Consider the following 25,786-nt stretch of genomic DNA (forward strand, 5'->3'; position numbering starts at 1 on the left):
TAGATTAGATGGTATTTTTGAATACTAAATCACATGTTGCTATGCAGGAAAAAAAAGATTCATAAGACCTATATTTCAAGCTGGATACCAACTCCCTTCCAAAGGAGTTGTTTTCAATCCCAATCAACTGGTATTGGCAGAAGCGAGTAACCACCTATTCTATTGTAGTCAGCCTGACTTTTTTGCTGAATGTTACAGGTCTGTCTCCAGTACCAAAGGTGAATCTAAGACAGTAGCTTTCTGACAGATTTGTTCTTGTTAGCCATCTGCATTAATTGTAAAGTGAGCTAGATCTTTTCTCCCTTCCTATTTAGTTTTCCCTGAAGGAGTTTTGTCTATTTCAACTACTTTGCAAGTGGCCTAATTAAATTACACTACATTTAGAAGCTTAATTCATTCATGTCTACAGCTTCCATGGTCCTAGAGAATCAAGCAAGAAAGCATCTTCATTAGCAGAAAACAATTTACCAAGTCAGTTGAAAATTTTATATTTTGTGTTGAACAGGCCTGAAGCTACAGAAAGACCTAGGACCCTGCTGTCAGACAGCCAGTGTAAGAACCGAACTGGAGACAAACAGTTTTTAGCAGGCTCTGAAATCCTAGAATCAACTGAGGCGCAAGATTGAGTTCTAAGGACAGAATTAACAGCCACACAGATATTAGTTTGCTATGAAGAGTTGCTTCTTTTTAATGTCATTAGGTAACATCACTTGACATACTACAATTATATAACAGTGTAATATCCGTAAGTTTCTACATTTCCAGTTTGAGACAAATACTTAAGTTCATAGCTTTTTTGCATTACAGAAAGTGCAAGAGAGATTTATATACACTTGCATGACTGACTGAAGTGGGTACTAAGGCTCTCTCCAAGCTGATTTTCTTAGCTTTCCAGTTCAGCAAACACTTAGACATTTGATTTAACAATACTGTTTCAAGTTTATGCTTAGTATTAACAGAAAAAACTCAGATATCAGCATTCACCACTGGCCAAGAACATAGCTGTTACAATTGGTCATAACTGACTGATTTAAAGGTCTGTTAGTAAAGAGGTTCTTTAGAAAAGGCACATTTAAGAGATGGAGGGCTACCTCACATTAATAGCACAGAGCTGGTGCATCTGTTCACAAGGAATCTAGGCATGGATTGAAGCCATGATTGTCTTTTTGCTTTCTGACATACTGGGAACATGTCATGCTACACCATGTGTGAACTTAAACTGAGCAACACTGGGGACATTCACTGAGATATAAGCAAGAAGCCTATCTGCTTGTTCCACTTGTCTGCCAAGCCACCTTAATTTTAAAAAAGTGATCTAGTAGATTTCCCTCCCTGAATAAGCCATGTTAGCACCAAAACAACAGTTAGTGTCAATGACTAGCTCAGTGTTCAAGAAGTGTTTTGTCTTATCTGACCCTACACTGTAGACCTCTAGTACTCAGGACTCCAGCAATTCTGTTACAGACCCCACAGTTCATCCTTTTATTACATTTCTGTGGCAGAATGCTACTTGTACCATTAGTTAAGTGGACAAGTATTCTATTTCTCCTCCAGCCATACAATTTACATTTCTGTGGCTTAGAGACCAAGTCATATGTCCAGTCACCAATTAGAAATGAGTAGTATCCACTAACTTTACAACTGGCTGCTGTTGTGGTAACATGCAAATGACCTAGTTGTTTAAAGTGTGGAGTTTAGCTACTAATTCAATTCCTTTATGTGAAGGCAGCATTTCTTCCCCAGGTACATTCAGTTCCTATATTTCAGGACAGTAAGTGCTGCAGAAAAAGGAAGTAAGGTGACCATGTTTACAAGACACATGACTTAGCATCACTAAGCTCTTCCATGGAATATTGCAAGACTAAAGTAAAACTAAACATCCAGCAATTTGAGTTTGGGTCTCCAGGCTGTGTAGAACTTTCTATTTGCTTTGCCCTGAATTACCATCTTCACAGCATACTGTTGAGGGTTTGTTTCAATCCACCTGGACGTGTTTTAGATTACAGACATCGTGGAACAGCAGTAGGAATAGCAGACAGCAAAGTGAAACAATAGAGTCATGCTGAGAAGAGGTCCAGTTATTCCATTTGTCCTTCCTTGGTTGTGCCTAGTATAATGAAAAGGGCTTAAGGTTAGGATGGCTAGAAGTTAGAGTTTCACAGCTTAAACTAACTTAGCACCACTAAGAACAAAGCTAAAGCAATAAATAGCAAAACTTGTCTGTAAACAAGTAGACTGTATTTCAGGGGATGACAAACTACTGTATTTATTCCTCTGCCATACATCTAACAGTTTGTTTTCTGTAGTTAATGGTAAGAGAACTTGAATTAATTTATAATGACAAAAGCTCATGACAGCCCTTCTTTTGTTATGACTAATTCACCCAGAAAATGTGCCTTCAATGTTTAGGAAATCAAACTGCATGGTGGACTGTCTGCTACCATTCTGCTAAAGAGATATCCCACAGAATTTAGTCAGCACATACTTACTCATTAACTTTCCTCAAGGAAATAAAATCTACATCTCTTGTGACTTTGAGATTTAAGTCCATAGAACAACAAAACCTTTATTGCTCAGAAAGTGAAATTGGTTAGTCTTAGGCAGACAACATGTGCAAGTCTAAGTAGAGGCACTCTAGCAGAAGTATACTTTAGAACTACTTGCAGCACTTCAGAGGAGCAATAAAGTTAAGCCAGTGTAGTTTTCAGCCTGCTTTTTGCCAAAGGTTTTCTGAATCAGTTTCAGAGCATGAAGTAGGTTGTCTTATAAGTGCAAGACTTACCTAGTCTATGCGAAGGGGTTGCCAAAAGGATCACCAAATGGACCAGAAGGTTGTTTCTGAGATTCCTTCTACGAAAAGAAAAGGAAGACGCAGTGGATTTTCAAGGTTTCACCAGGTTTATTCTGCTTGACTGTATCAGCTAGTTTGGGTTTCAAATGCTTTCTGGAAAGACAATACTGCAAAGCACCTGCTAAATACATATTTACTGCTTTAAAGAGTAAAAGGGGTTCTAAAGCCATGGTAGTAGTTATACTAGTTGGAAGCAAGGTACATTTTAGAAAAGCCATGTGTACTTAATTAACTCATTTGTAGTAGATCCAGTATAGTCACTTTGAGATCTGTTTTAGACAAATGCTAGATGTCATAGGCCAGCATTCTGGAAGTGGTCCAGATTTTCCACCAAGGGTTTCAAGTGCTGTGTCCCAAATGGAGTGATGTGCATAGGCCACTTCCTCCCCCAAGGGATACCAGCCATGGGAACCTCCCATTCAGTCCATACTAGCCTGCAGAGAGGTAAGCATAGATGAAGTGGAAGACTTCTGCAGCTGTACCATTTACAGACCTTTGTAGAAGCTCCCCATATAGAGCTGAAGAAGTTTCCAGGAGGATTTATAGTTTGTAGCATTTGTTATGGACCCAGGCCAAATGGAATCATGCCTTGTTAGCCTCCTTGCAACAAGTGCCCTCTGTTAGATTAAATATTAGCCTCAGGTATGCAAGAAGTTTTGTTCTATAGCCCCTAAAAGCTAGAACTAAGCCAGTTCTCAAACACAGGGATCCCTGTTGGTAGGGTGGAGGGACACAGTGGAAAGTTTTAGTACTTACAGGTGAGGCATTGAAAAGGTCTGCTTTAGGTTGACTTTCAAACAGGCTATCAGCTGGCAGCACACTTTGTCGGGGAACAGGCTTTGGTAATTCTAGAAAGAAGAGACAAATCGCTATATCAAACAACATAGCAAACAAGTACTCGTCTCTTTCAGTAAACCAAGCCTCATTCAGTTGCATACACAAAAACACAAGCAAGAAGCTTTATATGACCTCAATTTTATCTTTGGCTTGTCCCTCAGTATACTTCAGCCAGATGAGACTTGTATAGATGTAACAATCTACAGACCTAGTTCAGGCACTAGGTGTCAGTGTTTGGCCACTGGCATTCATCAATTATTTAACAACAGGGGAAACAGTCCTTCAGTTGTTTCAGAACTTAAAGAAATAAAATGGTTAATGTAATCATTACTATCAGATGCTACTTGTGATCAACCATCCCCGAGGTGATCAACCTCCTCCCTGAGCAGCTATTTAAGCTGAAGAAAGACTTTACCAGTCATTTTGGCAGACAGCTTGCTAGCTTCCATATTATGGTCTGTACTATCTTGAGGAATGGCTACTTTACTACTAAACAATTACTGAAAGCTCCAGAAGCACCTGAAAGACTCTGCTGTTCTCCTCTCCTTGCTGGTACTGCAGGTGGCTTTGTCAGCTGGAAGTCTTTGAACATTTCCTTGACATCCTTCATCTCTCTATCACCAAGTGGATCCAAAGCAATAAAAGCATCACTATCTTTCTTGGATATCTCCTTCTGAGGGGCAGTTCTAGGTGGTGGCTGAGGTGGGCTACTTGTTGACACAGATGGCAGTACAGACTGGGGCTGAGCAGATAGTGTTGAAGGTGGAAATACACTACTCTGGAATGGATTTACAGCACTAGATGGCTGTGCCCATGAAGTAGATGTAACTTGTGCTGGCTGTGCCCAGACACCAGGGGACTGAGAGGCTGTTGGACCAAAAGATGCAGGCTGGCTCCAGCTTGACACCGCTTGAGTGCTGAAGGCAAGTGGTTGAGTAAATCCTGCAGGTTGAGTAGACATCATAGACCCAGGAAAGACAGATGCAGCCTGGTTGAAGGCAGATGTCTGTGTACTCCATGGTGACGAAGATACAGGCAAGCCACCTGCAAGGGGAAGATAGTTACACAGCACTTCAGTGTTCTGAAGACTAAGTAGGAGTGTATCAATTCCACTGGGGGTACCAGCAAGGCATTTTCCATCATCTGTTTGCAAAAATTTGTTAATTTACGCTTAAAAAGTCACTTGGAGAGGCTGGTAATAAAGGGGTTAGTATTTTTTCCTCACTCCGTTTCAGTTCTTGAAGAACTGAATTGAGGTTGGTAGTTACTTCTGTGTAAGTAAGATCTTAAGATCCTGCAGCAGTGTTACCCTAGCCTCTCAATTTGTGACACACATTTGCACCCTGTGTACCTGGAATGGCAAGCTGCTGTCAAAAGTTTATCAGTTCTAGTTAAGGATGCAGAGTTTAAGTGTCTATTCACAAAGTTTAATAGTTTAGGGCAGACAGCACTACAGCTTATCTATGGATTAAACACTGCACATTAAATAAAGCAGAGCTAGAACACCAATGAAGTGAAGCTCTTGCACCAGCCTAAGATACCTATCGTGAACTAACCTAGACCAGCTAATGGAGATGCTGTGGTAGGACTTGTTTTGAAGAGGTCCAGTGGATTAGTTTGCACAGGTCCTGTCTGCGCCACTGAGGTTAAGCCAAGGTTCTCCGTAGTTGGTGCAAACAAGGCCGAGCTAAACAAGTCATTTGATGTAGTCTGGAAGGAAAAAGAGCTTTTGTGAGATAGCATGGCAGAATATTAAGACCAATTATGATCAAGACTCTGTCTGGTGGTACAAGCTTTTGGCTACAGCAGAGCAGGAAGCTTTGATGTATTCTAAAAGGTACTAGGTATCCTAAAGGTGACCAAGCATAAGAGTTTCAAATTTCCGTTTGTTTATACCTACTGATATGCATGGCATTAAACATGTATAATATATAGTAGTTGCAGGTCAATAGCAGGAGAATTGACTAAATACTTGCTATCATAATGAGATTCCGCTCCCCCAAACACTCCTGTCCAGTCTGCAATGACACCTGAAGTTTTATCAAGGTCAGTAAGTGAGTTTTTCATCATTTGATTACAAGAGAAATGCAGCTGACCCAGAACCACCCTGTGTATGGTCAGACAAGTCACTGAAACTGCACTCAGTAGACAGGTACTGTGAAGCCATATAGGGTTCTGTAAACTACTATTGGTACCTCATCATTGTGAAACCACAGGCTGATGACTCTACAGCTATCATAATGGCTTATTGCATTATATCAAGGGTCAACATACTTAGCAGTATACTTACCAGACCTTTACAGAAGTACGGCAGCATTAAGGAAAAGAGCATACATTTAGTGATCATAGTTATATGAAGCATTCATGAGTGTTAGGATGTACCATGGCTGCAGGGAGGTTAGAGTAAGCATGGCATGTGGAAGAGATACGCTGTGAAGCTGTTTAGTCAGTTACAGAGTATGAAGAAAGAAAAGCTTCCTTCACCCAGCTTCTTTAAGTAAAAGCATGCATATTGCCATTAATTACTTGAACATTGTTCACCTTGACAGACCTCCTTCCTCTTCCTGGCTTGGTACTTTGTGGTGGTGGACTAATTGTTATAGACTCATGTGACATGAGCTGGATATTGCTTTCAGAATCCAGCTTTACTCCATTCTGCAGAGTTACTCCTTTGGAAGGACCTTCCACAAAGAAGTTTGATGGGGCTTTAAGAAAGCCATTCTGTTCTCTGTCTGGTACCCCATTTGGAGTTCTTGCTGCAGGTGGCTTACTCTCAAATGGCCACTGGCTTGTTAGTGCTTCTCGTTTGCCAGTTCTATTAGATATCTGGTCAAACTGTTTACCAAAGTAGTCAATATCACCATTTGAAGCACCATTACCCACCGATGTCAAGGTGCTCAGATTTTCCTTCTTCTGATCAGCAGATTTTAGAGAATCAAATGAAGGTTGTGCAGATTGGTCTGTCTGTGCAAAAGGATCATCACTGAAAGGGTCTGGATTAGGTGTGGGAAAGAAGCTGAGACTGGTAGAGAAAGAATTTTCTGGCAAGAATGGTGGCTGTGGCTTTGGTTGTGGAAGAGAAGTTGTGATGCCATTCAAGAAGAGATCCTCTTTTGTAAAAGTCTGTTTGGTCTCAATTTCAGAGTTTAGGTCCACTAACAGAATCTCTTTAGCTTCCTATTTGTTCAGAAAGAAAAAAAAGTTAGTTTCATATATGACTGGCTGCAAAGTACACAAAGCTCAAGGAAAACATCTGCAGCAGGAAAGATGCTGGTATCCAATACATCATACTAATATGTATTCAACATCACAGTGAAGTGACTCTAAGGCATTAAGTCAAACACTAAGTAGCTGTGATTTAACCACAGCTTGCAGTTTCAGAAACTCACTGATAAAAGCACATTTTAATATCTCTCAGTTTAAGGGAAGTTAGAGTAATTAAGCACTTACTACACTTAGGCTTTCACTGGAGTCAAGTACCCTTATTGAGATCTGGTCTTTTTCTTTTTTTTTAAGAAGTTGTGAAATCACATTGCCTCAGTGTGACTTCAAGTTGCAGTCTCTTTGGAGTAAGATTAGAAAGCTATTTGTATGTGGAAGAGGTTAACATACCATCTGTCTACCAAGCAGACAGAAGGGTCAGACCTAGTCACTAGCTGATTGATAGCTCATAGTGCCAGAATAAACTGGTGCAATTTGAGGGGATGGGGGTCACAATGAGCTGTGACGTGGTAAATGCATAGTTTTATGCAGTTAGGCCCCACTGTGAGTCAGGGCCACTCATCTGGAATAGGTAGGTGTCCAATCAGAATACATTATTTAAGGATTCTCTTGTACCTAAAGTGGGCTTCAACTTCAAAGGTCATTATCTGAGTTTCTACAATAGCCCTTACAGCAGGGATATATCCAGCTAGTTAAGTAGGTGTATACAATAAGTACTCTAAGTCTCAAATGAATTCTGTTGGATACAGAATCACAGAATTGTTGAGGTTGGAAGGGACCTCAAGAGATCATTGGGTCCAACCCCCTTGCCAAAGCAGGTTCCCTAGAGCAAATTGCCCAGGTATGCATCCAGACAGGCCTTGAATATCTCCAGAAAAGAAGACTCCACGATGAATGACATTAGCTACTCTAATTAGTAAGTAGCTACTATTACAGCTCTAGGATACTAATACATCACATAACTAGACAGATGTCTCAGTGAAACTAGAAATAATGAAGTAAAAGTAAATCTTACTACTAGGACAAAGTTTGATATCAAAGCTGGAACTGAAACAGTTAAGCTATACTCTACTTACCGTGGGACTGCTCACATCAGGAGGTGTTGACATATCCCCAAACAAGTCCATCTGGTCAACTCCCTGGAAGCCAGAAATATTGGAAGAATTGGTGTCTGTTAGTTCTTGCAAAAGCAAAACCCAAGTATTACATAGATCTACTGAACATCTATGCATGCTGTACCTACCACACAATGTGGAGATAGTCAGCTACTTTTTTTTTTTTAAAATGGCATTATCTCTAAAATTTAACCTACCAGTTTCAGTTTGTCAGCTTGATCAGCAGACAGTGCTTCGCTACCATTCTGGAATAGATGAACAACAGTGTCAGTGACAAATAACAAAACCTTCCTTAAGCAAGGAACTTGCAGGCTTGAAAGACTAAGTCAATTATAGAAAATTTATGGGAGATTACTACCCCTTTTGCTCCCATTTCCACTGTAACTGGGCATCTTATGATTCCTCCATAATGTTAGCACTATAAAGAAAGACAGAGCTAGTTGTATTGCAGCAGAAAACCTAATCAGCTGAGGCTGAATTGGAGAGACTTACCTCAGTCTTATTTGCTTCTTCACTCTAAAGAAGAAAAGAAGTCTTTTAGTATCTAGACATCAGGTAGAATATCCAAAGCCTTTTGCTCTGGTTAGCTTATCTCCTAAATCTGGTAAACTGCTGGCACAGCTGCCAACCAGTAGCCTTAGATAATACTGGCTCTAGATAGACCTTTTGCAAGTCTCTTAAGAGCCTACAAGCCCAGTCAAAGCTTAAACAAGCTTTATTCTATGCAGACTAATGCAGCTTCTGTAACTTTACTTGCCTTCTTCTTGTCTTCTTCTTCCCTCTTCTTTATATTATATATTAGTTGGAATAGGTCCTTAAGGTCAACAACTAGGGGCTCAGCCTGAAAGAGAACATAGCTTAAATTTATGTGCTACTTTGCATTTTGCTTCAGCAGAAGCCCACAGAGCAGCAACAGTAATGGTGCAACAGTAACGTTGAGATACCAGGAAACATCAAGACTCTAAAGGATTGCCTAGTCTCTGCATAAGCTCTCTTATGTAGAGAGCAAGGGTAATGGGGTAAAAATCAGCCCAGAACCATTAAATCCCCGTGGAAAGTGACAGTACCTATGCTAAGTCTACTTTTTTTTGTCCTGCTAAAAAGCATGTAGCTCAAGACTTTGTGAGTACATGGCAAGTCCTAATCATATTTGCTCAAAAGTGCAAAGAGTGTTCAAGCTCCATGGTAGCCTCATGGGCGGTAGGGGCGGGAAATTTACTTTCCTGTGTTTCTACCAACTCCAACAATGAACATGGAGAAAGCTTCTATAGCTTGTTCTAGATTTTAAATAGAATGCAAACAGCAAAACAGGAAGGCAAGCATACAATGAAATCAACATCTCAAACACATGGAGCAGACACCTGTATCTGGATGGAAGTTTAGCATGAATTAGAAAGGTATTGCATCACATGTGACCGTCATCCTCTCATAATCAAGGGTTTTAGATATGTAACTGCAGGAAGAGCTCTTTCAAGGCTTATCATCTTTGACAAACAGTACAGCTGCAGCAGTCTAGAGATGCTGACTGAAGTTCTGCTTACTCCTCAGCTAGACATGTTTGTATTTAAAAACTAGCAGCAAGTCAAGAGTTGTCTACAGCTTGGCTAAGCTTATAGACTAGCAAGCAGTACCCCACAGTGAAAAGCTCAGAACAGACTCCACTGGAGAGCACACATAGAAGGCTTTTGTATTTGATCTGCACTTCCAGTGAAGCCAGTACTACACAGGAGCCTGAAACTAATAAAACAGGCTTAAGAGTGCAATAGCTGTTACTAAAGTAGTAGTAGCATGCTCCAACAAGGAGCCCTCACTCCCACCTGTAGTGGGTTTGAAACTGCCAAAAGGCCCTCCAGGAGGGCAGGATGGGATGTATACGAGGAAGTTTCTAGCTTTCAGGTCTTGGCTCTACAAGTCATTACAGTGACTATTATAAAGACAATCATTTATTAGCTTTTCATGACAAAACACCTGAATCAAAGTTAGATATTTGGGAAGCTGCACAATGCCCGGTAATAATTTCAAATAGCTTGTTTCCAACCCTGCTTATGTACAGTTTCTCTTTGTAGAAAGACAGGCTCTGCATATGGGATTCTGCATGGTGGAAGCCCACTACAGGACCAGAATCCCTCCCAGTAGAAGCAACTATAGGATGATCAGTCATGCCATTCATTGATCCCAGAATGCTGCAGTTAACTGAGTCTGTTTTCACTGCTGCACAAGAAAAAAGCATCATGAAGACTAGACTAGCACGGTTCTATGATTACTTTTCTACTAATTGAGCAAAACTCTGTTTAACTCAAGAACTAGTGTTCTCACTGACAGCAACATGCCACTGTATAGGAAAGTTCATGATAATGTCTTCCAGTAGAGATGAACTGTTAAGCAAGAATAATCAATTAAGCAAGGATACTGGAGTGTTTTTGTTCTGGACTACAAGAAGCTGAACAAAACGAGAGCCACTGGCAATACAGTCAGCTCCTACCACCCTTTTTCAGGAGACAGACTAATACATCTGTGCTGATGTTTCCCTACACCTCATAGGACTATCAGCAGAACATCTGTTAAGGGCCTAATGTCAAGTGTTTACACTGTAGCATCACTCATAGCATATGGAAAAGGGCCTCTGATCAATACCTGTTGTGCTGTTTTTATGGCAAAAAACTGATGTTGGCCTTCTCCTCCACAAATATAGCCAAAGGCACGATTATCTGTTACATCCCGAGCAATAAAGGAGATTTTGTTCACTGGATGCTCATGCTCTATGACCTAGAATTAGAAAAATCACAAAAAAACAGACCCCATTGGTTTACATTGCAGGATCTAGTCCAGATTGGTCTACCTCCTAAACTACTCACTTGCGTTAAGAATCACATTAAGAATGACTCATTTCTTACCCCGGTTTTCTCATCTATTATCTTGATACCAGAGAGAGAGATGTTCACCCAGATCCTCTGCTTGTGTTGACCCTGGGAACGAGCTGCCACTGCCATTCCCTAAATAAAATGAATATCAAAACACTGATGAGACTTCCACTTTATTGAGTTTTAGCTTGTTTCCTAAGCATGTCTCATGAGCCCATAGCCAGTACCGTATTACTGCTAATCTAGTTATTCCTAAACTGTGCTATGGTTTGAACGACATTTCTCTTACAACATATGCCTGGCTAGGTTAGATGTGATATCTCAAAACTAGACTGTGTTTCCTTTGTAAACATTCAGGAGCTTAGAGCTTTTTTATTTTTTTTTTTTTTTACACAGAACTACTGCAACAGCAGCATCCTTACCAGGTCAATTCAGCTTTCCTGGCCTGACTGAAGCTAACGTGAGGGTTCTGCTATCCAGAAGTGGTTATCTTCTGTTGTTGCAGTGTCTCATTTATCCCTTGGTTTGTCTATATATCTTGTTGTCACCATTGCTACAGAATGTCAGCTTGGGCTTTTAATTATTATACTAAATATCACAAAGTTTCCCCCTCCCCATCCAATACCAAAGCTCACTATTTGTAATCAAGTTCATACTTTGGAATATAGTATGGATGATAACAAGAGACCCAACAGACTATTCCCAAGACAGTAGAGAAACCATGATCAACTGCATTTAAAACTACTATCTTATAAATGGATTACAGCTTTAAAAGCATCTTCCATCCAAGATGGTGCTGTTATTGGTTGATGTTCCTATTAAGCAATACTTGGAATTGTGCAAAAATGACCATTTGATCTGCCTTCTGAAGGCTAAGCAGAAGATATTCCTTGCATGCCAGCTCAGGCTTTTACCTTCAGCTTCATCATTGAATCCTGACTCATTTTGTCTCCTCTTGCCTCAGGGACATCATCAATGCCAATCAGTTTAGCTTTGTATCTTACACCATCACCTTTGAATCTGGCCAAAAGAGATTCATCTGTCTTTTCAGGCCCTGGAGACAGAGAAAGGTTTTAGAAGAGAAATATGTACCTTGTGGCTTTGGAAATTTTTAAAATGTGTACTAATATGGTGAATTTTTCTTGTAAAAATTGTCAGCTGACTATAACAGACTAACAACCTAAGTCCTTCTAGAAATGTGTGCTCTTCAAGATAGTTATTCCTTTAAGGTCACAGTGATCTTAGAGATTTGGACCTGTATTCAAACAGTGGGGACCAATACTTAATGTTTGGGAACTTCAGAACAGTCATGAAACATTGAAATCTTTGTGGGCTACAACCAACTAAGCAAAGAGTAGTACTTCCTATGGCCATAATGGATGATCAACGAGCCTTTCAGGTGTGAGCCTGCAGTTCTGGTCTAGTTAGATCTTTTCTCGGTCTCTGAGAATCTACTAGTCCCTGTGCTAGAACTTGCTATTAGCACCATCACCTCTACAAGAAGTCCTAGTACCTGCATCCCTGTAATCACTTGATATTTTAGCTGTATTTTCCATTTTCACTATTACCATTACTTCTCAGAAAAGCTTCATTTTCTCCCATATACTCAACATGTAGAATGTGTACCTCGGTATGTATTTCTGTATGAGGCAGTTATATTTCAAATGACCAATCTAAAGAGCTATTGCCTAACACAATTATTCTCATGAGTGATGTTTTCTAGCTTCTCTGGACTAGAATCTGAGTCCAGCATGTCACTCCCTCTTTAGAGGGTGAAGAATAAAGCGAGGTCAGGTTCAGAGCAACAGCTACCCAGATGGTAGCAAGTCTGGTCACCTCCTCAGGAGACCTTCATTTCTCCAGGCTTTCAGTAACTTTTTAAGCATCTAATTTGCTGATCTTGACAAGTAGAACAGAAAGCTCCAGAACCTAGAGCTAAAAAAAAGCTCTCAAGCTAAAAGCCTACCTTCTGGTTAGATTATACTAGCTTATTTACTCACCCTCCCAGTCAGTTTGAAACCTTTGAGTTATTTCAACTATGAAGCAAAAGTAATCTTAGTTTTAGGCAAAAGATTAAGGAGACTGACTAGAAGCGTTCAAGAGGTAGGTATTTCTTACCTTTCTTTTTTTCTTTCTTTGAAGGCTGTGCTTTTGGTGGAGCCTGCTGCTCAGGCTGGCTGTTGATAGTAGTAGTAGTTTCAGCTTCAGTAGACATGATGAGATGGTGGTCAGCTGTACTTGCTGTAGTTCTTTAGAATCCAAGGAACAATCAGCAGGCAGGCATAATATTTTACCTTGAAGAAAAAATATTCCCATTATACCTGTTAGTCCAGTTTTATTCTGCTGAATACTGAAGCGCAGTATAGGCTGGAAATTTTGGAAGTGGTCATACAGGAAATCTGACTCACTGTTTCTTCATCTCAGGCTACAGATAGCATGAAGTTACAGCAACTAGGTGATGACCCCTTACCTCAATAATACCTAATCAGTATATCATACTGACCTACATCCACAGGCTGTACTTGCATCATCCTGTTTTAATCTGTCAACCTTTAGCTTTTCACCTTTTAAAGCTATTTATAGCGCCTCAGATATTTGCTGTATTCTCCTTCACTGCGAGCATCATCTGCAGTAGCATAGGAGAGAATGCAAGAAACATTTACTAGGACCTGTTCTAAACACTCATGAAGATACATCAGAATACTCAGAAGAAACCATCAGATCTTATTCATGTTCCTATAAGTACTGAAGTTATAGCACTCAACAGGTAAAAGCAAATAAATTAGACTGCAAGACTGCTTTAGGAGGAGACAAAAAGCTCCCAAACACCCATACTCTTGCCTAAAGTTGTCAAGTAATCTCCCCCCCCAAAAAAAATCTCTGCAAATTAAGTCATACTAGTCCAATTCCATGCCATGATACCTTTCTAGCCTCAGAGAACATATTCATAAGATGAACAAAAAAGTACACATCACCACCAACTGCAGCCACCATGTTTTGTTCCTAAATAGCTGAAACACTGAGTCACACTTACTAAATAAAGGGACGTGTTTATGGAGATCTGAAGATCACCTATACCCAGCCGGAAAGATCTGGACATTCACATTTGCTACAGAAATTGCCTTGTGAGTTTTGTCTGAGGTATTGAAGTGGGTTCTGTTGAAGTGGTCTGCTGAATTTAACATTGATAAGTGAAGCCAAAAGATGGTTGAGAATTAAATAGCTGTTCTACATTCTCTACTAGCTATTCCCTTTGTTTCCAAACTGGTAGCAACAGATCAAGTCACCCCTTTTATTCAGCACACTATTTGAGATGTACTATGTAACCAGACAAGTGCTGTAGGCATTGCATATCTCGTGGTGTTATAAGCCTGTAATTCTCAATGGCGTATTTCCCACTTCCCTCAGTTATGCCTAATGTTTTACCTATTGCTTAGAATTTCCTTTATGGGTTTTATTCCCATTTCTGCTTCTCTTCTTCCCTCAACTCATTAAGTCAATATCTACAAATTGACTCATCCAGTTTGCAACTGACAAAGTAATGCATGCCAGCACTTAACTGATTCTTAACCTAGGAAAGACCAAGAGATTTGTGTTCTTAAGAGAAAGAATTTCACCTTGAAGGCCTCAATTTCTATTTAGCCTGGGAGGACACAGTGTCCATTCTGACAAAGGAGCAAGGGAGAAAACTATTACAACACACAGGGGTTGGCAGGACATTCGCAGAAGTGCTAGAAGGTTTTGCCCATTGGGGAAAAAGGAAGCACTCATTAATCAAGTCAAATAAAGCCAATTGGATCCCGCTTTAGGTCTAGTCTGGCATCTAGTTCTGATGGTAGAGTTTCAGGTGGAGATAGCCTTTACACTTCAGTGTAGTGGACCATTCCCTAGATTTATCAAGTGCTGTAGAAAGAGAGGAAGGAAAGATATTAAGGCTGAATCATTAGTTAGCCACCCACCCCCATCTGGAAGGTTACTGTTTAGAAAACAAAAAGAAAAAGCCTGGAGAAGAACAGAGCTAAGACATGCTCTCTAGCAGCTGAGTCACAGCTTTAGGATGTTCTGCCCAGTCCTGTGCCAGAAAGATGAAACAGCAACCTTGAGGCACAGAGTCTTGCCTGTAAATGATCCTGCTTCCCCAGTTTAGGGGAGTGTGTTATGCAACCAAAGTATCGGACTCTGAAGCCCCCCCCCAAATTAGGAGGAAATGACAAGCAAATATCCTAGAAAGAAGCAAATATGCACAAGAAGGATTCACTGAAGAGATAAAACAACTGCCCATATGGAGGTCTCTTTATGTGCCAGTTAACCATGCATTATTAGCCATCTACCTTCAACCTATGGAAGCCAGACCACTTAGTTGCATAGAGCCATAAAGCACAAAACCCTAAGGTGGAAGAAAATGGGCAGGAATACACACAAGTATTATCTTTTCCACAGGAAGACAGGAGGATTTGCAAGGGTTTAGCCTCTGTGTTAACCATTCAGTTGAGAAGATCAGTGAGAGCTTTCTGACCAGTTTACAGAACCAACTCTCTCCCATCCGAGGTCTGGCACAGCTCATCTCACCTGGTAAGAGTTCACAGTACATGACTTATCATACCTTCAGAGAATTCCGTCTTTGATAAATCCTACCTCTCGAGGAAGAGAATTAGCTGCTAAACTAAGAATGCAAAGATAGACAAGTCTTAATACAAGTTCACATTTTAAATAATTATTTCTTGAGATTTTAGTTAAACTGTAAAGTAGCAAGAAGTCCCCTGTGGCTTTACTCTAAAATTTTGCTGGGGTTGGGGGGGGGAAGGGGGGTAACATTAGGTAGTTTGAGCTAGCAGTAGTCTAGTTTGCTTGTGGTATGAGGGTTACAACCACAACTAAATTTTGATTCTGTGCTTTAGAATCAAGTTAAAGCTGTACTAGAGTGCAACATCTTTGTCACAAAAAGAAGCCTTATCATAATGGAAAATTCTGGTGTAGTCCACATGCTGTCTACATGCTCCTGTAGATATGCAGGGAGCTAAAGTGAAGTTAAAATCTTCTCTTTGCAGTTCTTGCTCAGAGGCTTTTTTTCTTTTACAGTACTCAGTCCCTCAGTATTTCCTTACTCAGGCTGCAGAAGTAAGGTAACAAGAGAAAGGAACTGTTCTATCACACTTTAGTTCTGTGTGACAAGATGAAAGATGCAAGTGCTTTCATGCAAGGACAGTCACACCTTCTGTTATACTGTCAGAGAAGAACAAGATCATTCCTACAGTTACTCTGTCAGCAGACTGTTAAGTGATGCCTTTTGAAATCTTCTCCATGTAGATAAATCTATTGTTACAACCACAGCATAATTACATGCTCTGTAAGTATATTATCATCTGTATCAGTAGATATATACCATATTTTGCTAACCTACTTTTCAATTTATTCCAGAAGGAGTTGTTAAGAGGCCACAACTAGTATCTTCCTCCTTTCCTATGGGGTCTATGCTGTGACAAGTAAGTACTGGTCACACTTTAAGGAATGACTGTTTCAGGCCCTCTACACATAGTAGGCAACAGCTCATAACTCAAGGCCCATCTCAAACCAGGAAGCTCTTCATTCATGCATTGTATGTGGTTTCCCACATATCTACCCTGGGAAAAGAAATCAGTCATAGGACTTTAAGTATATAGTACTCTCAATGTCTATTCTAAACTCACTGCAAGGAGAGCTGTTTTTAGAGACGAGACATCATTGAAATACCCATTTCTTAGCAAAAAAATGAAGCACATTCCAAATGGTTTTGTTCTGAAAGCATCTCTTAAGGTAATCTAGGTGTTGTTCAATTATTTCTCTTATTTGATCAGAGTGGCAGTGTGGTGTCTACCCTTAATGATCAGATTTTTTTTCCCTGTGTAATTACATGGGAGATTGAGAATCTTCATTATTGTTATAGCCTAGTTTTTAAAACCCATAACAGACTATCTTCTCCCAACAGACAGGCTTACTGTCCTCCCCACCCCCAAAAATAACTGCCTTAATGTTAATGAAAACTCATCTAAGAAGAGGTTAGGAACACTGCAAAAGTCAGAGCCAAGACAGATAATCTAAACATCTGTTCATCAGTCTAATATTTTATCCTCTTCACAGCCTCTGTTCCTTCTTTGTCCCTTGATACTACAAGTACATGATTCAGCTTTAAGAGTTATTGCATGTAAATATTAACCTCAAATTAGAATCTGAGAGGCAGAAGAGGATAAGAGTATCTTTTACTGCCAAGTCCATTATAGCCTGTTGGGAAGAAGTAGTAACCGGAAGCACAGCAATAGTTCAAGTGCTAAACATACCTCCTCAAGGCAGGTTCCCCACCCCCTGCCCTGCTATGTGAAGAGTTAACCAGGTTCTTCTTGTCAGAATATTGTATCAGGACCTGCACAACACAACTTGAGAAATATCTTGTTATCAAATTCTTGACAAAAGAGCTGTTTTCACAAGGATGGTAAAGAAGCTGTCCACTTGAGTGGATTTGTTACAAGACTTCAGTTTTGCAGACTAAAGAGACAGATTAACGGCTAACAGTAATACAGACAATGACTTGCAAGAGTTGAAGCTCTAAAGTCAGATAGATTTACAAATAATGGACAATCTTGACTAGAAGGTTCTATGCACAATGGAAGTAAAACAGTGCATTTGTGTGAGCTCCTGTATGACTGGCATTCACATCTAAACTTGCTACATGCAGAACTGACTACCTCATTTTCTTAGTTCCTGCTGCAACAGCAGTGAATTAATGAATAAGAAACATGGACATGCTATTCAGACATTTGCTTTTGGAACAGGGTCATTGGTAACAGGGAGTCAAATAAAATACCATTTTAAGTATTTTGTTTCATTACTAAAGCGCTCATTGCTCTAGCACCTGACTGTAAGAGTTCAAGTTGAATAGACCTCCTGTGACATGACAAGATTGCTATGACTTAAACGGAAAATTCCAGCAGCTTGCTCTGATGCAAGTACTACTACCATTAGTTTGTCTCCTCTACTAAACAACCAGATTAATCTATTAGGAACTAGTGTAGCAGTGGCTAATACACATGAAAGATATTAGCCTTACCTACAAGTAGGATTATACCCAGTATGTGTTGTTCACACTAACTCATAACAAGTACCTGCTTGAAGACAAGTGGTAGGAAAGAGTTCATAGACAGCCTGTGAACTGTTCCCCTCCAGTTCGTGCCATGTCTGGAATGCAAGAACAGCATCATGTGCCAGAAAGTTGACTAAATACAGGCTCTTATGCTGCCAAGTCTAACCCAAGCCCCTGTGGTTAGTTTTGTAAGAGACAACCAAAAAGGATATTGGCCTACCCTGCCTAACAAGTGAAACTGTCAGTCACTCCCACAATCAGTAAGGTCTAGATTAGTGATGACCCCACCACTCAGTTTCTCCTGCAATTCCTTGATAGCAAGGCTAAAACCACTGGTCTTGGCCTACCAAGTTCAAAAACATGGAAACAAACTGTTCAGCTATGCTGTTTAACCTATAGGTAGTTAGAAGCCTGATTTGTAGTTAAGAGATTGTTCCTTCAGTGTCAGGGCCTCAGTTAAACCATACTTGATCTGTTGGCCTAAGTATTTCTAGATTAACAAAACTTCACCCTGGGAATTTGATCCTACTTCTTTCATGCAACTTGCATTAAGCTCAGTTTAATGTTTTGTCTTCTCACCTAGAAGAGGATGTATCAATACTTTGCAGGGGTATTAAGACAGCCCCATCCCAAATGCTTCCTCTGTCAACAGAAATACTCTTTTGGAAAAAGCTACAGCTGTATTTGTATATTGCAGAACAATGCACAAGGTCTAACTGTCTTGATAATACATAATTAGTAAAGTGAAACAGCGAAGGGTGATATTCATCTGCTCCTTGGGACAGAAGTGCAGTAATGGATCTGTCATGGAATACCCTCTTCATGCTGCTGCCTTCTCCCTCAGTACCTACTGGAAATAGAAATAGTAGATAGAGACCTTAATACTCTGGTTAGTCATGTCAGCTTCAGATGTTAGCACATACCACTGCTGGTGCAGGACCATGCCTGTGAGCCACTACCCAGACATCTTACCATTTCAGCCTATTTGCCAACTGGTATTTCATCAGCTGAACAGAACAGTCTGTTCTCATTATATCAGTGCATCAGTCTGAGCTGTTTGTTTTTTAGAAATTCAAACTAAGTTCCCAAAAGTGTTTTCTGCATAATTCATCACTGGAATTACAGTGAAATGAGCATCACTAAATTAGCAGCTAGAACTGAACAGGTCACTCAGTTCAAGTAATGCAATTGGACTGGTCCTTTTTGCCATAGTACTATGGCTTTAAGCATATAAACACTGAGATGATTAGTTACATCTCAGCCCAGCTTCCAGTGTAGCTCTACTTCAGATTTTTCTTCTTTGGAAATCAATACAGCTGCTGCAGGTATATTAGAACAGAGGTCTTAAGAGAAATCATGACCAGTTTAAACAGGCTGTATCTGGTTAACAACTTGGTATGATATAAATTAGCAAGCATTATATATAGCATTATGATATAAGTTAGCAAGCATTGCCATCCTTTTTTCCTTCCTTAAAAGTATCTTCATAAGCTATTGCTATCTGTTTAACTGATTACTTCACCTCAAATTGAAGGGAACTAGGACTGCCTTGTCAGTTTGATAGACTAAAGTTATTCTTCAGACAGAGCCTTTAGTGTCTGAAGTCAGCATCCAGACGCTTAGCTGTCTGTCTGAACTAATGACTTGTTCTGGGAATAATGCAGCATCTTACAATGAATCTTGGTAGCAGCTTTTCCAAACTCTGTGTTCAGCATTTAGAATCCCAACCTCTTAGTTCACTTTGTAGATTAAGAAACCCCTTCAGTCTTAGCACAAGCAATACCAGCATCTGAACTCTAAGCTCTTATTTTAGAAAGAAATTGGAAAATACTCCAGTATGCTCTATTTTTGAGAGCTATTTAGCTGACAACACAGGCTTAGATTATATTCTTATAGAAGTTCACTAGCCTCCTTCTGTAGTCCTTACAATAACATTTCCACAAGAAATTTCTTCATATCAGTCTTCCAGAAAGACAGGATGCTTTCTGACTTGTTAAGGGACCACTCCTGCATACCACTCACTTCAGTTTCCAGTGCTGAAACCTCTGGCTCAGGAGCCACTGTCTTAAGGGGCTTCAGCTGTCTGCTCTAGCCATTGTTCAGAAAAGCATCATCTGCTACTCACAGGATGAGGAATCTCAGGCCGTATGCTGGCAGTGCCTACTGTCAAGACTATTTGCTGAGGCTCACTGCATACATTAAAAACTGCTTTGCTTACAGGTTGCTTAATTGATGCAGCTAGTGTTTATTCAGATGCAAACTGGATTTTGTACCAGAGAACAGCTCAGATACTTCACTTCCAACTGTACTCCTAACTCTCTCCTGCCTAGAAGGACTGTTCCTGATCTTCCTTCTGGTTAGTACAGCAAAGGACTGCTGCCAATAACTGCGCTTTTCACCCCTTTCCTCAGAGCAGGAACTTGACACATATTGAAGCTGTTATCATAGGTTATTTCAGCTGCATGCTGTTAACTGTCCAGTGCTGGCAGAGTTATCCAGCTTTGCAGTTTGGGTGTGTGCAAGCTGTACTAAGAGAGATTGCATATGTTCCACATAGCTTATACTGAACTATAAGTGTTCAGTTGTAACTGTGTTCTACCTGTTCACAAATCTATCCGCGTGAAAAATGGGATTTTGTTGTATTACTCTTGAGTTCACCCAGTTTAAAACCATATAGTCATTACAACAGGGTCAAGTGTTGTGGTCTGCTTATACAGAAGGTGCTCAACCAGCCAATTAACCTTAAGCAGGCAGAAGCCTGTCCTTAAATGTTAATTTTGGCAATATTTGAAGAACCTTGCACCTAGCCACCAGCTACAGCCAGCCTTTGGTTACACAGTTTGTAGTAGCAGTCGTTGGTCACAAGAGCTGCTCCTTGCCGTCTCCTATAACGGATGCAAGTTATGTTCTTGATCTCTCATTGAAAGACTGATGATTCTGTTTGAACTTTATGAAGACAGGTTCTTCTACAGCAGTTTCAGTCCTCAATTTGGTAGTATCAAGTATTCTGGGTTATAGTATACAATGATTACTGTTGCTTACAAGATTAGTCATCACCAAGGGCCCTAGCTTTATTTTGTTTAACTAACCATGCCTTTCTTGCCACCTAAAGCAAAGAAAAATCTAAGGGGGAAGGTACACAAAAGTCAATACCAGAGGTTAAAAAGAAATGTATCTAGACATGATGTTCAGAGCTCCACTGCAGCTACTTCAGTAGCTGTCCTACTGAACAACTAGTCAGGTTTCACAGATGACTATTCTGTACTAAGGTTTCCTTGTAGGTATTTGTAGTTATACATTCATGATGCACATTAGGGGTAGCTTATGATATTACTCCTAAACCCAGACTCTAAAGTAATTCTGACCAGGGTCCATTTAACTTCCCACCTCTGTGATGATCTTGACATCTGATTACAGAGATGTCTCCCATACACCAGAAGAGTGCAAGAGCATCAGCCTCCCATCCTGCTCTAGAGTTTATCTTCTATCAGCCAGGCTGGCAACTGTTTGCAGGTAGATCTGCTATTCAAACTACTATAAAACTACTACTTACTCATACAGTGACCTTTGTGCCCTCCTTTAAAGCACAAGTTACCCTGTTTAGTGGAAGCACAAAAGTTAGTCTCCAAGGTTGCGTACAGGTTGCAGTATTAACACTACATCCTTTGTGTTCTCTACTTCTCCTGCCCATCCTTAGAAGGTAGTCTCATCCCTAAGCATTTTAGCCACAGGGAAGGTGTATTACAGACCCCTCATAGGAGGAGACTTGCAGTTATGTGCTGTATCAGCATTAAGTGTTCAGTATACTTTGCTAGGAGCAAGATCCTAGTGGACATTTGTCATGAAGCCTCCTCAATGTCAGGTAAAACATCTGTTATTGTGGCCCTCTAACCTAGCAGTTTTGTTTAAGATGTAATCCTCATAAGGTATTTTACTTCTCATCTTATTGCCTAAGAATGCAACATGAACTGACAAAACAGCAGGAAATTCAGCTCTGAGGCCAACAGTCTGCCCTTAACTGGCCCCAAAAGGTCCAAGCTTTGAGATTTAAGGTGACACGCACCAGCTATGAAGCTTTATTAGAAGCTTTTAAGAAAAGACATATTGATATAGTTGGGAGTGAAGATCTACAGGGCATTTCGGCCAAGGCACTTCATAGCACATACAGGGCACATCTTTTCAGTAAAAAGGAAAATGGAATGGTCTATGCCCTCATCAAGTCAGGACATCGGGAGTTAGACAGGAGATGATGCTTTGTTCAGTACTCAGCCTCTCAGCTTGTATAAACATGTTAATCCTGTTCTAACTGGTAGATCTTGTTTACTGACTTGGCCTGCCACCATGTTTTATCCAGCTTCTTTATAACCCTGAGACCCTTGAACGCATATGCAACCTCAGAACTGGGTTGCAAAAGTCAGCTTATTTTGGAAGTCACACTTCTTTGATACCTTATTCTATTTGATCCTTCCAACAGGATATTTGATCCTTTTAACAGAACTTCAGATTGCATTTCTGTAGAATCCATGCTGAAGCAGGGGCATAATGGCACAAGCGGTGCTCCACGACAGAAGCTTAAGACATCTTAGCATTTCCCACCCCAGCCTCACAGTGGGGGAGGAGTTTTAGTTCCACTACTAATCCCTTAATCTACATGCAAGAGCTATTTTTTCTTCTAAAATCCTTGCAGATAGCATGAAGCTACCTTGTAATCTCTTCATCACTTCTGACAGAATCTATACAAACAGGATTTGCTCTATCAGTACCATTTTCAGAGTCAGCTGGCTTTCTCTGGATGTGGAATTCATCCCTTCACTGTCCTTGCAAATTCACATCTCGAAAGTGCTTGCATATTGCTAGCTTTGCTGAAGCAAGTCCACAAACAGCCTCAAGTACTTGGTTAATCCAGCAGGTCACACAAGAATACTAGCAGTGTAAAGTTCACAAGGAGAAAAGCACAGTTTTCTCAGGAAAGCATTCACCTGTTCAGAGTGCTTGTCCTGCATCTGCTCATGAAGTAAAGGTGGTAAGTAAGAAGTATATCCATAACATCTACTGGACAATTGTGTCCAGCAATTGGTTTATGCAGGTATTTTGACAAGTAATGCATTTCTCACTGAAAAAGTGGGCTCTATACATACTGCAAATGTACAGATATACTTAGAAACATAGCAGAAGGTACGTATTGGAATGGATAACCATCTCTACCTTCACAAAAGGAAACTGATGCCAGCTTTCTGGCATTTGGCTCATCCTTCCAAACGATAGCACTGTGCACAACTGCTGGTGCTCAGCTAACAGCTTTGTTAGAAGTAAGAGCACAGTAGATGAGAAGGGGTATCAGAAGTTACAGGACTAGTACAGTAGAGCTTGTTATGGTCCTAGCCTTCTGTCAACAGTAATAAGCTCAGAACACTGTCAGATTCCCTGTAGCAGAACCATCTCATCTAAGACTGAAAACACCTGGCTTTCAGCTCACTGTACCAAGTCTTCCCATACCATAGGTCATGAGGTATGCTAGTTAAGCCTCTGCTTTGATGGGTCACCTGACATTCATTTAGCACTCACATCTTCCTTACCATTTCTACCACTCAGTTCTCCTCCTCCAAAAGGAAACTCTAGTGACTGTCTATTAACAGAAGCTTCTGCTTTAGATGTGACCACATCCTCAGCCCATTCAGGGCAATTTGGAAGCTGGACTATGCCTCAAGGGCCATTTGAGTTGGATGTGATTACAGTGATTCTTTAAACAGACAAACTTGTGTCTCAGATAACCCCCTTCCCAGCTGAGAAGGCTTTATCTCGATTTGTCCCTCTGTTTAGCTACCCACTGTATCCCCTACGAGGCACAATAATCACCTGATGCAGAGTTAGTAGGTCTTCATAACAGCTCCTAATCTCCTGATAGTAACCTGTTAGACACCTGGTCACATTTTCAATTTATTAGCAGCTAATAAATCTTCACAACCAGACAGAACACATAGCTTTTGTAATTACTTTAAAGTAATCTCAACTTCTGTTGTGCTTATCTACACAGCAGTTCCCATCCCTAAGCATATCTACGCCCATTCCTTAGCATACAATGAGAAAAATGTTTAAGTCTATAAGCTTTCAGATCTGCTCAATTTTGGACAGCCTTGTTTATGAAAGCTACAAAAGTCTTCTGAGGCAAAAGTGTAACCTTTTAAGGCAAACTAGATTCATTAATATCAAAGTGATTCCTTTATGCTCACTCCGCATCCCCCCCCCCCCAAAAAAGAAGTTAACTTAATCCTACCTTACCAGTGGATTTACATGCTTCCTTAGTGACTGCTCAAGTAGCCAGCCTCAACTTATCTGAGGAGTAGATCTGCTACAGAGAAGTCCAGCTGTATTGATACCACCTGCGCTTATCTTACTGCTCAGATCACAGGCACTACCTTGAAACAACAGTCAAAGTTAAGTGACATCACACAATTGATAGAGACTTGAAGCCTCACCAGCTGAGAAGTTAGTTTTCCTGAGGAGAGCAGACTCATTTCAGTTAATCCTAGACATCTTTAATTAGACCTGTTTACCACAGACAGAAGCATCACCCTGAGATTCACCAGCAGAGTGGTGCTCAGCGAGGATTCTCCATCTAAAAATAAAACAGAAAACCCACCCCTGCTTCACTGCATCCTAACCCTTCCCTCCTCTCTGGTACCAGAGAACTCCCTCATCTCCATGACTCAATGCTTACTAACACTGAGTTTTGCAAATTTTCCCCGTCTATAACCCCCGCCCCCCTCCACACACAGGAATAAAAATACATGTTTATTTTGCTTCCAGCTCAGGCTTCCTCAGGGAGCCGGCCCTGCCGGAGCAGGATGCAGGCAGCTTCCACCCCGCGGCACAGCCAGGACGGGGGCTGCCGGGCTGGGTGCATCGCAGCTCCCCCCCCAGACCGGGACCGGGACCGGAGCCGCCCCCGGCGTCCTCCCCCGACCCCGCGGCGCTTTCTCGGCTCCGTCTGGCGGCGGAGGAGCTCGGCCTTGCCCCCCCGGGGCTGCGGGGAGATGGGGGCAGCCCCCCGCTGCGGTGGCAGCTCCCCTGCGGGGTTCCCGCTCCGTGAGCTCCGCAGCACCCCGGGGGTCAGCCCCGCCACGGGCACCCACCGGCACGTCCTCGGGCAGGGAAGGAGAAAAATGGATAAATGAATGAGTGCATACATAAAATAAGCGCCTTCTCCCCTTCCCCGGTGACAGCCCACCCCCCCCCCGCAGGCTTTCCGAGAGCCGAGCCTCGCTTGCAAAGCTACTTACGAGCTAGATCCGTGACGCCCCGTGCATGATCCGACGTCTGCAGCCGGTAGCCTGGCGGGGAGCGAGGGCCCGGTTAAATATTCAGTTGTACTCTCGCCTTCAGATTAGTTAGCCACTCACAGCGAGAGATATGGTTTTAATCAGATGCTGGCAGCTGAGGACTACCCAGGAATGTGCTATGATGTTTTTGCTGCTTGGTCTTGGCTACTCCCCCTCAACGTGTCGGTGCTTACTAGGTTAACCCCTTGCGAGCCGCCGCTGCTGCGGGAGGAGGGGAGTGGGGGGCCGGGGACAGCCCCCTGCCCCGGCCGGGGCTCGGAGCCCACTCGAGGGCGCGGGGTGCAAGGGGGGCGCCCCGTGGGAAGGGCCACTGCTCACGGGGCGCAGGTATTTCGTACTCCCCAGCCGGCGGTGAGACCGACTCTGCTGCACAAAACGGGTCCCCTCGTGTTTGTCTGTGTGCCCGTCTGTGTAAACGCGGGTGCGGTGGTGGTGTTCGAAGTGCA

General features: G+C 41.4%; 1 protein-coding gene across 7 annotated transcripts; it reads right to left on the reverse strand.

The window, feature by feature from the left end:
- Positions 1 to 659: 659 nt before the first annotated feature.
- On the reverse strand, positions 660 to 25,465 carry DAB2 (DAB adaptor protein 2). 7 transcript variants are annotated; one of them, XM_080574091.1, is made up of 16 exons: positions 25,281 to 25,464; positions 24,280 to 24,416; positions 13,005 to 13,180; positions 11,801 to 11,940; positions 10,920 to 11,018; positions 10,660 to 10,791; positions 8,783 to 8,866; positions 8,518 to 8,541; positions 8,223 to 8,270; positions 7,987 to 8,049; positions 6,230 to 6,865; positions 5,245 to 5,398; positions 4,208 to 4,732; positions 3,608 to 3,699; positions 2,783 to 2,850; positions 660 to 2,107 (listed from the first exon to the last, which is right to left on the reverse strand). In XM_080574091.1, the coding sequence occupies exons 3-15, from the start codon at positions 13,099 to 13,101 to the stop codon at positions 2,788 to 2,790; spliced, it is 2,157 nt and encodes a 718-aa protein (XP_080430217.1). In that variant the 5' UTR covers positions 13,102 to 13,180; positions 24,280 to 24,416; positions 25,281 to 25,464; the 3' UTR covers positions 660 to 2,107; positions 2,783 to 2,787. The 7 variants fall into 7 exon arrangements, with proteins under 7 accessions (XP_080430217.1, XP_080430216.1, XP_080430215.1 ...); XM_080574090.1 differs by having other exon boundaries at positions 24,275 to 24,416; XM_080574089.1 differs by lacking the exon at positions 24,280 to 24,416 and having other exon boundaries at positions 25,281 to 25,463.
- Between the last annotated feature and the right edge of the window lie 321 nt (positions 25,466 to 25,786).

Source organism: Anser brachyrhynchus, assembly GCF_964034855.1.
Source record: "Anser brachyrhynchus genome assembly, chromosome: Z".
Lineage (NCBI taxonomy): Eukaryota > Metazoa > Chordata > Aves > Anseriformes > Anatidae > Anser > Anser brachyrhynchus.